Source organism: Onychostoma macrolepis, chromosome 02, assembly GCF_012432095.1.
Source record: "Onychostoma macrolepis isolate SWU-2019 chromosome 02, ASM1243209v1, whole genome shotgun sequence".
Classification (NCBI taxonomy): Eukaryota; Metazoa; Chordata; class Actinopteri; order Cypriniformes; family Cyprinidae; genus Onychostoma; species Onychostoma macrolepis.
The window spans coordinates 12,188,399-12,200,473 of NC_081156.1; the positions used below are offsets into that span (position 1 = coordinate 12,188,399).

Below are 12,075 nucleotides of genomic sequence, written 5' to 3' on the forward strand. Positions count from 1 at the left end.
CCAAACATCTCCAAAAATAAAACATCACGATCACAACAGTAAGCATGCACCACTGTAACGACGTAAACCCAAAGGACTGGAGCTTTTCAAGGACAGCAGGGTGTGACGGTGAACTACTGTCAATCTCTATTCAGAGAGGCAATTTCTGCCAACATCTTGTTTTGGATGAACCGAACGGATAGTCATTCAAAACAACATGCTAATGAACAGTAACGTGTGCGGCCACACCTGCAGACCCTGCAGCCTGTGAAGAGTGAGACAGATGACACTTCTGAAATGAAAACGGTGACAGAAAGACACCTGGCCATGATCTGAAGGTACCTACCTCTCCTGTTTGCTGCATTTGTACGGAGCGGAGGAAGGAAGAGACACGTGATTAGAGGCTGTCAGACACCCAGAGACCCAACCGAGTTGTGCGGCTAACATTGCGTTTCAAAAATGTCTTGCAGAAATGTGACTTTGCATTTGAAGACGGTAAATTAAAAAGAGGAAGTGAATGGGTACTAATATAAAATGACTGACTGACACAACCCTAGCCTTTGCTTCAGCTAATGAATATTAAGTAGGTGATTCAACATCTTTTCTGCCCACATTCAGGGACATAGTAAAAAAAAAAAAAAGTGCTGAAAACATTACGAGTTTTAATTTATATGTACGAACACACAATTATAGGTGTACCCAAGTTTATATGTGTCAGAACCATATTAGTTATCGACCAATCTAAGAGATTTTTATTTTTTTCATTATTTATTATGGGTTATGAAAGGTTCATATTTTGGTTTTGGGAGTCCCCAACAACAGGTTGACATGCATGCAAGGTCAAAAAACACGGTAACACTTTACTTGAAGGGGTGTGCATAAGACTGACATGACACCTTCATAATCATGACATGACACATGTCATGAATATGAAGGAGATTTTATGCATGTTTATGACAACTGTCATTATGTGTAATTCACGGTTATGTAATTTTTAATGCAGAGATGACATTGTTTGAGATGTCTTTGTTATGACAGCTTGACATAAACCAACACATCATAACCTGCCAGTGTCTTTGTCGTGACAACTTGACATTACCAAGACAACATAACCTGTCATAAACATGACAGATGAGATTAATTATCAAACTTAAGAAATTACTTAGCTTTATGGGTTAACATTACATTAAACTCTCATGTGGTTGGTTTTGCCATTGGCTGTCATGAGGCCATTATAGTTGTGTCATTAATATTTTTGACCATTTTTATTCAGTGGTACAAATTGAATTTGTCATTAAAATGTCATTAAGTGTTAATACTCTGTATTTTATAACGTCATGAATATATTTTCAATATTTAAAATATGTCATGATTATGAAGGTGTCATGTCAGTTTTATGCACACCCCTTCAAGTGTTAGCAAAAACACTTTCATTTTCTTATAACATGCATTTATTTTTACCTTATTTGCCCAACGACTCCCAAATGATTCGCTCAATGATTAATTTTTCCAAACCCTTCCTTTGCGTGACACTAATCTGCGGTGATTGGTCGATTTCATTTAAAGCAGTGTTTGTGAGATTTTAACGCTCCAAAAGCGGCACCTAATTAGGCAGTCGTGGCCTTATGGTTAGAGAGTCGGACTTGTAACCCGAAGGTTGTGGGTTCGAGTCTCAGGTCCGGCAGGAATTGTCAGTGGAGAGAGTGAATAACCAGCGCTCTCTCCATGACTTGAGGTGAGACCCTTGAGCAAGGCACCGAACGTCAACACGAAACGGCTTGGGATTCGATCTACAAACAACTCGTTTCAATGATTCAGAGTTGACTCTTTCTTTTGAGAGACAATAACTTTATACGGCGCACTTTCAGGTTTTAAACTTTGCAGGATGTTTTCATTCACTTTAAGAGCTATGTTACACACTGCATGAAAGGTAATTTTCAAAAATCCATAATAGGGGCACTTTGATGAGTTAAAAAAACATCAACCTTTCTTCCAACAACCCTCTCTTTTCAATCTTGTTCATACACCATAACATATTATACACTGGTTTAATTTATACATTATTTTTTACATTTAGAGTACTTATGCCATCATCTAACGCTCATACTAATCATTAAAAACATTGTTAAATGTGATGTTTAGCCAATCTCAAAATGAATATTCATTTTCCATACTGTATATTATAATGTTGTTATGCCTAAATTCACTTGTAGCTTTTAAAATAACAGATTTTAGTAGAGAATTTAGTGTATAATTTTAATATCAAGCATTTATCGATGACAATAAGAAATTATCTGTACTATATACTAATACTATAAACTATAAACTATATACTACTCTGTATAATACTAATATTGTGCATCCCTAAATAATTAAATGTTCATTTAAGCAAAAAAAAAAAAAAAAAAGAAAATGATTCTTCGTCAAAAAAGCTAATACATCTAATTTGTGATCAGATTTTGAAAAAAATCTATTTGCTAGTTGTGCAGCATTACAGCATCCAGTGTTAGGAATGCCAGTAACACTTTAATATAGGGACCAATTCTCACTATTAACTAGTTGCTTATTAGCATGCCTATTATTAACATATTGGCTGTTTATTAGTACTTATAAAGCACATATTCTGCATGACCATGTTCTACATCCCTAATCCTACCCAATACCTAAACCTATAACAACTACCTTACTAACTATTAATAAGCAGCAAATTAGGAGTTTATTGAGGCAAGAGTCATAGTTAATGGTTTGTTAATAGTGAGAATTGGACCTTAAAGTAAAGTGTGACCAGAACGCCAACAAACAATACAATACAGCTACTTGAGACCTCCACTGACAACATGACTGTCAGTGTGAACAGGAGAGAGAAAATTAAGGCCAGCAGTGAAAGGCCAGCTATCAGTTCTGCAGGCGTACAATAGCAGAGCTACTCACTGGACTATCTGGCTCGCAGCGGAAGATGATAGCTTTTAGAATAGCATCAGCAGGGTGTGGCAGCACAGCCACATAACAGCTCGCCTGCCGAGACCGAAAGCTGACGCTGCCGTTTCGCTGCTGCATCTTCGCTTGGGAATGGCCTCAATTTGAGTCACTGCAAAGCTAAAAGAGTCCTGTAACATCAGGGGGGCTGAAATGGTGGATTTGTGTTGAACGCTGAGAAAATCAGAGCAAAACAAATACAAGGATTTCTCTGAAGTAAGGGATTTTACAAAGACGGGCTAGAGGGAGTATTAGTCAGTACTGTATCAGCGTTGTGAATGGGACCACCGGGTCACGCCGCAAGCTACATGTCTGCCTTATTCGGCTGAGTCAAGATGTCATTATGAATAATGTCCTCCTTTTGTTCTCTCTGCGGAAAAGCTAGCTAAAATTAGCCACATCTTGTTCCATGTACAAAGCAGCCCTGAATTCAGAGTCACGCCGACGATGATATGTAGGGGTGTATTTCATCTAAAATGAGACCTTCAAAGAGGCTAATATTTGTATTACCATCACATCTAGTAAACTCTGAGACCGATGCTCTCAGAAAAAAAAGGTGGGCACACTTCACACCCCCCATCAACAAAACAGAAATGAACATAATATAGACATAATTACATGAAATTCTGATTAATTAATTACTACTAATTGAAAACACACCAAATAAACAATTCAAAACACAAATTAAAATACCATACTATGAGGAAATATTTCATAAAGTCATATTTAGCAAACTTTTGTGGGTGAAATCCAGTCACGGCAATAGGAATTTCACGTGAGGGCGAAAAAAGTTCCTGGTTCAGGGTAATTTGCAGCATTGACCAAAAGAAAGCTGCTTGGCTTTAAAGTGGCATGTGAGCTGTGTTTCATACAGTATATTGCTACACTATTGACAACAAACACATCTTTTGCAGCTCTGTTGAACGGTAAGGCTAGAGTGCACCTGTAATGATTACTGCTGCTGGCAAGAAGGAGTGTGATGGGAAAACTCTTGCTCACCTTTTGAAGAGCAGGATGGCGATGACTATGATGACGATGAGCACTACTGCAAGAACAGGGCCCATAACCCAAAGCATCTCAGGCTGTTCCACACTGGGCTGCATAACGTGTTTATCCTGCACGATGATGGGGTCCGAGTATGGGCTGGCCGAGAAAGTCCGCTACAGAGAGAGAGAGTTTGAGTTAGTCCACAGAGAGTCTAACGAGTTAAACAATAATTATGACTGAAGAAAAGCCAATGAGAGCTTGTGTATAAATAACCCTTATTTCTATATCCTTTGCAGAAGGCAGCATTGTTTTAATCAAAAATACAGTAAAACAGTAATATTGTGAAATCGAATTACAATAACTATTTACTTTTTAATATCATTTATAAAGTTAACATTAAAAAAATAAATAAATAAATAAATAAATAAATAAATATATATATATATACACACTGACCCAAACGTTTAAACAATTGTGTTTATTATATTATGATGTTTTCAGTTCTGGAAATCACAATTTTAAGATTCACCCTATTTCAGGTTTTCCAGGAATGCTTTAACTTTAATTACTTGAATTCAAATAAAAATTCAAGACGGCACATAGCACACCCTCACATCTGTCTCCATTTCAGGCTAGGTTTCCCTTAACAAGGTTCCTCTTAACCCTTGCCATACACACATTCACCTTTGATTAGCATAAGTCACATCTCTGAGTACATGTGACCATGTAGAGGAAGATGCACAAAAAAAAAAAAAGAGGAAATTGTGTGAGAAGAACATAGAGGGAGAGGACCTATACGCGTTCTCTCTCTCTCTCTCTTTCTTTCGCTGTGGCTTTGATAAATGGAAGCTGAGGAGAGGAATCATATCCTCTTCATTAGTGCTCAAACCATGGTGATAGTGAGCTGGCTGGAGGGAGGGAGGGAGTGACAGGAAGAAAAAAGAGCCAGTGTGAAGGGACATAAATGAGACATCTCCCCGCTGTGCCCTCTTCCATGCACGCACCATGGGACAGGTTCGAATTTTGCCTCACAAACCGCCTGTGCAAAAAAAAAAAACAAGGAAAAAGAATAAAGGAAAGAAAGGAAGGTGAGGAAAGATGGGCCTGTCACTATCGCTCTCTTTGTCTGCATTGGGAGAGGCCATCCACATGGACACTATTTCCCTGAGGGCCAAACCCCTTCGCCTTCCTCTCTTTCTCTATCTCCCTTCCTCTAGCTTCATCCCGTCACACAGAGCGGGGCGCCGTAATCCGGATCACTTGCTCAGCTCAGCTTGACACGTCTAAGAGCGCACAGATATTAATTGAAGAGATAAGCAGGATATTAGCTGGAGGAGAGTCATGAAGTCATGAAGACGTTGCGTTATCACCACTGCTCATATGACAATCTCACTGTTAACGTGGTGCTTTATGTGAGTGCGGGTGGTTGTGTGTGTGCGATGTACTGGAACTATACATTTCACTGCATAATTGTGGCTTTTCTTTCAACCGTGCTGGAAAAAACAGGTTAGCAGCTCAAGCTAGGTTTTGGAACCGTTTTTGCAGGTTAAAAGTTGGCTACCAATTTTAACCGACTTGATTTACCAGGTTATTAGGTTTGTCAACTACCAGTCCAGTTGATCAACCCAGCTAAACCATGTAAAGCCAAGACCACCTTTTGTGTACAGTCATGTAGGGAAGGATTTTGGACCAATGAGAGTTCTCTGTGCCACACAGAAAGACAATTCAAAAACAGAAATCAAGTAACCAACAGAATGTCTTATTAGCTGATTGGCATAATCAAAAATTTGGATTATTATGAAAGAGATTTCATTGCTTCTTACAGCATCACGGCTGGTTAGGAGACTATGTTAAGCTGGTTTTACTAGGGTAAAGAACATCATTTTCACCCTATCAGGGCAAATCTAAATCTAAATAAATAAATGCAAATTCTAAATGAACTACAAACAATAATTTTTCTCTCTTTTTGGTCATATATTCTTCTGCTCTAGCTTCTTACTCTGGTTTAATCTCAAAGCTCTGCACTGCAGTGCTGTGAATATTGTTGGTTAGCTTATGATAAATTGCTCGTGATTTCCTCATTTGCGAGTCGCTTTGGATAAAAGCTTCTGTTGAATGATGAAACATAAATGTTAAATGTACAATTAGCCACATTACTGTATTACATTAATGAGAATTACATTTTTCGCATTACAGTAATGAGAATTTGAACATAAATGCCAACTTTAATGGTCCTAAAATAGGCCTCTTTTTGTGTAATAAAACATGAGCTAGTCATATCTTTGTGAGGTTCACCCATCAAAGGGATTCAAAAATCTTGTTTTTATTCATTTTCAGTGCATTTTCTACTGAGGTTTTAGAGGTGAATGAAACGATAGCACTCTGCTTCCTCTGGCGCTTTAACACAATTTGAGTACGATGTGTTAAAGGCAGTTAATGTCACTAATGTGTTTCGTATTTCCTACAGACAAGGAGAAAAAACACACAAGAAAGCTGAATACTAACTAACGCAAAATCCATTGAGCGTATAAGGATGGGCGTGCGTCCTCAGGCAGAAGAGGAACGGTTAACGACATCATCTCGGCACTGGGGTCTCAGTGCGGGCATTCTGCTAATGTAAACACTTTATCTGGCAGAAACAGCTCGGCCGCCACAGGCCCTCCTTCCTAACTCCACCAGCCAGCTGACGCTCTCTCTTTCTCCCTTCCTCTTGGTTCTGTTTTTTTCCTTATGCTTCTTTCTTTAAAAGTTCACTGTTCTCTAATGCGCCTTCTCCTCTCAACATCTCTCTTCTTTTTTTTAACCTGCCAAAGTGCTGTCTCTTCCTCCCGTTTAACGTAACATCTTAAGCTTGCTTGTCCGCACTTGTTTAAACAGATTCTGTTTACACATTCGATCTATCATCCGATTTCACACTCCTCTGGGCTTGCGTATGTGCCACGAGTGATGCTTGTACAAAGCTAATATTCAGTGTTGAAGAAGAGCAGAAGCTGACTCAAGCTTCAGAATGAGAAGCCTATTATTATAAAAAAAAAAAAAAAGATAAAAAAAATATCAAGCAAGTTCAGTTTCACATGCTGAAAGTTGATGCTGGATTAGTCTCGCGTAGCCAGGCCTTCAGACTGACGGCTGAAGGTCTGGGAACTTTGTCCGCTTTGAATGGATAAGACCCGCACAAGAGGCCATTTGACTGATAGGTAAAGCAACCAATCACGTTTCGTTTTGTGGCGCGTCATGTTTAGGGGCGTGGAAATGTCTTACACACGTGTCCCGGAAATCCTGTATAATTTTACCAATCAGAGGACGACTTCGAAACTCCTGAAGTATTTCCAGATAAGTGTGCAATATGCATCAGACGTTTAGCCAACGTTCCGTGGGTGTGACGTCTGAGGCTGAGACTAATGCTGGATAAACATTATGAATACTCACTGGATACTTATGTTTTCATTTTAAATAATTATACATATTACAAATACTAAGTATTATTTAAAATGAAAACATAAGTATTATTTTTTTTAAATATATGAACTTTTTATTTATGTATATGTATATATATATATACATATACATATATATACAGTGAGGAAAATAAGTATTTGAACACCCTGCTATTTTGCAAGTTCTCCCACTTAGAAATCATGGAGGGGTCTGAAATTGTCATCGTAGGTGCATGTCCACTGTGAGAGACATAATCTAAAAAAAAAAATCCAGAAATCACAATGTATGATTTTTTAACTATTTATTTGTATGATACAGCTGCAAATAAGTATTTGAACACCTGAGAAAATCAATGTTAATATTTGGTACAGTAGCCTTTGTTTGCAATTACAGAGGTCAAAGCGTTTCCTGTAGTTTTTCACCAGGTTTGCACACACTGCAGGAGGGATTTTGGCCCACCTCCACACAGATCTTCTCTAGATCAGTCAGGTTTCTGGCCTGTCGCTGAGAAACACGGAGTTTGAGCTCCCTCCAAAGATTCTCTATTGGGTTTAGGTCTGGAGACTGGCTCGGCCACGCCAGAACCTTGATATGCTTCTTACAGAGCCACTCCTTGGTTATCCTGGCTGTGTGCTTGGTCATTGTCATGTTGGAAGACCCAGCCTCGACCCATCTTCAATGCTCTAACTGAGGGAAGGAGGTTGTTCCCAAAATCTCACAATACATGGCCCCGGTCATCCTCTCCTTAATACAGTGCAGTCGCCCTGTCCCATGTGCAGAAAAACACCCCCAAAGCATGATGCTACCACCCCCATGCTTCACAGTAGGGATGGTGTTCTTGGGATGGTACTCATCATTCTTCTTCCTCCAAACACGTTTAGTGGAATTATGACCAAAAGTTCTATTTTGGTCTCATCTGACCACATGACTTTCTCCCATGACTCCTCTGGATCATCCAAATGGTCATTGGCAAACTTAAGTCGGGCTGGACATGTGCTGGTTTAAGCAGGGGAACCTTCCGTGCCATGCATGATTTCAAACCATGACGTCTTAGTGTATTACCAACAGTAACCTTGGAAGCGGTGGTCCCAGCTCTTTTCAGGTCATTGACCAGCTCCTCCCGTGTAGTTCTGGGCTGATTTCTCACCTTTCTTAGGATCATTGAGACCCCACGGTGAGATCTTGCATGGAGCCCCAGTCCGAGGGAGATTGACAGTCATGTTTAGCTTCTTCCATTTTCTAATGATTGCTCCAACAGTGGACCTTTTTCACCAAGCTGCTTGGCAATTTCCCGTAGCCCTTTCCAGCCTTGTGGAGGTGTACAATTTTGTCTCTAGTGTCTTTGGACAGCTCTTTGGTCTTAGCCATGTTAGTAGTTGGATTCTTACTGATTGTATGGGGTGGACAGGTGTCTTTATGCAGCTAACGACCTCAAACAGGTGCATCTAATTTAGGATAATAAATGGAGTGGAGGTGGACATTTTAAAGGCAGACTAACAGGTCTTTGAGGGTCAGAATTCTAGCTGATAGACAGGTGTTCAAATACTTATTTGCAGCTGTATCATACAAATAAATAGTTAAAAATCATACATTGTGATTTCTGGATTTTTTTTAGATTATGTCTCTCACAGTGGACATGCACCTACGATGACAATTTCAGACCCCTCCATGATTTCTAAGTGGGAGAACTTGCAAAATAGCAGGGTGTTCAAATACTTATTTTCCTCACTGTATATATATATATATATATATATATATATATATATATATATATATATATATATATATATATATATATATATATATATATATATATATATATATATATATATATTTAATACATATATACAAAAATATATATAATCTTATACAATCTTGAATATATTCATTATATTAGTTATATTGGTATTAGTTTTTAATTTAGATTACTGAATAGGATTTAGTCACACTGTATTTTGTAGATTTTGTGATTTATTGGAAAATAACTATTTTTACCTAGTCATATTCTGTAGTTTCAATCCCAAACCTATATAGCACATAACTATTTTAACTTGTGCTGTCAAACAATTAATCGCATCCAAAATAAAAGTTTGTGTTACACTCATAATATGAGTACACACTCATAATATATATAATATATGAGTGTGTAGCTGTGTATATTTATTATGTATATATAAATACAAACAAGTGCATGTATATATTTAAGAAAAATGTTATGTTTATATATTAACTGTATTTAAATATCATATACAATATAATAAAATAAATATATAAATATATATACACATGTAAATATTTTCAAAATATATACTGAATGTGTGTACTTATATATATATATATACATAATAAATAAACAGTACACATACATATATTATGTAAACAGAAACTTATTTTGGATGCAATTAATCGTTTGACAGCACTAATTTTAACGTATATATTTAATTTGGTAACATTGTTTATTAAACTTATTACTAGAATTATTATTAAAAGCATTTGGTCACATTGTATTGGTATATTTCGCCCATATCTGAACAAACAATATTTCATTTAAAATATTTATTTTATTTATTATTACACGCAGTCCTAGTCTGTAATTTTAATCCCAGTCCTATACCGTTTCTTCACTGGCTTTCAATGGGCCTGTGTTCCTGTGTTGAGCTCCAGTCTTCATAAGCTCTAAAGGCCCCTGTGTTGGAGCTCAGCTCATATCAGAGCTGTTCATTCATTTCCTATGACAGCACCGCAGCAGGAGAGCTACTGGAGAGCCCAATCCGAAGGGCACAGCTGCATTAGATGTGGGGCGTTGGCCATTCCTCTGAAATATTATTCTCTGGTCAAGGACAAACGGCTAGACTTGTTCTTTTGAACCTTACACACTCATCTAATCGTTCTCAAATCATCAACATGCTTGTTTAATCTCTATTAGTTAAAGAGCATTCCAGGTACGGTCTCTGCAGATCAGGGTCATCTCATGGAAGTCCGAGGGAAAGGTTGACGGAGTTAAGGAAGGGGAAGCAGGGCCTTTGAAGTGCTGAGTGAGGAAGTTGTCCTCTTCTTCTCATAAAACATGGCAGAAAGATTAATGCCTAAGCTTTAGGGATACTTAAGAGTCAGCTTCAAGGGAATCAGGACAAGCCTCCGAGCTACCAAAGCCCTGCCACGCAAATCCATTCTCCTGCTCTTTCCACAGAGCTGAGATGGAGGAGCTCAAAGTGCCAAACACTGCTGACGCTATCATGAGAGGAAATTATGAATATTTATCCAACTGGTCCTCTAGAGGTCTGGGCTATAAGTTTCAGCGATGATTAGTTTCAGGGCTGTGAGGGCGCCGAGTTCAAATCTTTGATTTGTGAGAGAAGCAGATGGAAAAACGGGGCTGAGGGAACCGGCGAGGCGTTTAAGCTAATGCTTGTTCGACAAACAAAGCTTATTGAGCTTTTCTGCTTATTAGGACAAAGCTTTGGTAAGACTCACAGAATAACTGCTTGTGTGCCTGCAACTCAAGCTGAAATTTTCTGAGAAGCTGAAATACACCAAATGTACAAATGAACATGTGTGGCTTCCACATTGTTTGACCAAATGACAAACCGGCGTAGTACCTGTTTCTCATTGGCAATAACGGGGTATTGGTCCTTGAGTTCGGCCATGACAAAGCACTGATAGTGGTTGTTAGGAAGGGGACGGTTGTAGAAGCCGTTGTATGTCTTTTCGTCGCCCAGGGTGAAGGTGTCTGGGAGGGAGGGCAGCTTTGCGGCGATGTACGGCCTAACAGTGTCCGTGTGACGTCGTCTCCTGAGCAGAGCTCCTTCAGTAGACTCCAAGAGCTGTGAAAGAGATCAGACAGAGATGAATTAGTGCAGGACAACAGACATAAACACCACAGGATCTCAGTGATATGTGAAAAAAAATGCTTTTCCAGTGACCCCGGTAATTCTGGAAATGGAAAAATACACTTTATTTTGATTGTCCACTTTAGACATTCTACAAACTATAAGTAACTTTGCAACTACTGTACATGTCTACTATCTCTCAGAGTAGAATGTTAGGTTAGGTTTAGGGTTAGTAGAATAAACTGACATATACTTGCAAAGTTTCTCATAGTCAGTTTGTTGTATGTTGTGGACCCATCAAAATAAAGTGTTAGAAGATATTAAGCAGACAGTCTACTAATACTCTAATGACTGCTAGTTGACATGTAGTTGCAAAGTTACTTACTGTTAGTAGAATGTCTAAAGTGGACTATCAAAACAAAGTTTTACCCTGGAAATAATGATGATAAAAACAAAAACAGGAATATCTCACCTCATCCAGCTCCATCTCGTCAGGATTAACCCACTTACGAGATGATGCAACAGACCTGGGCACGACCACAATGTAGTACCACCTATACAGAAAACAAGATTATTAGCATATACACCTTTACTACACTCAACTGCACACTACAGCAACTTAAACAAGTGTCACTATTTACACCAGAAAAGGTTGTAGATTTCAGCTGGTGGGAATTGAAAGCGGCCCATTCCAGGTGTGTAGAAAAACTGATGACTTGCTTTCTGGGTAATAGCTCCAGTTAATCATCTCAACACTACTGGTTTTTGATAATCAGCAGCTCTATCTTTCAGAGCGTGAGTGAATGAAGCACTCAGAACGAGTTGTCAGGTGGTCCAGACAAGCATAACTTTAGGAGAACGGCAT

At 38.5% G+C, this 12,075-nt stretch overlaps 1 protein-coding gene across 10 annotated transcripts in view; it reads right to left on the minus strand.

The window, feature by feature from the left end:
- ptprfb (protein tyrosine phosphatase receptor type Fb) overlaps nt 1–12,075 on the minus strand; it is a 180,571-nt gene that overhangs the window by 23,790 nt on the left and 144,706 nt on the right. For all 10 annotated transcript variants that reach the window (XM_058797484.1, XM_058797500.1, XM_058797492.1 and 7 more), the window contains 3 exons: nt 11,683–11,764; nt 10,980–11,204; nt 3,955–4,115 (listed from right to left, as the gene is read on the minus strand). In XM_058797484.1, the coding sequence (XP_058653467.1) occupies nt 3,955–4,115; nt 10,980–11,204; nt 11,683–11,764 (468 nt within the window). The remainder of the gene's footprint in view (nt 1–3,954; nt 4,116–10,979; nt 11,205–11,682; nt 11,765–12,075) is intronic.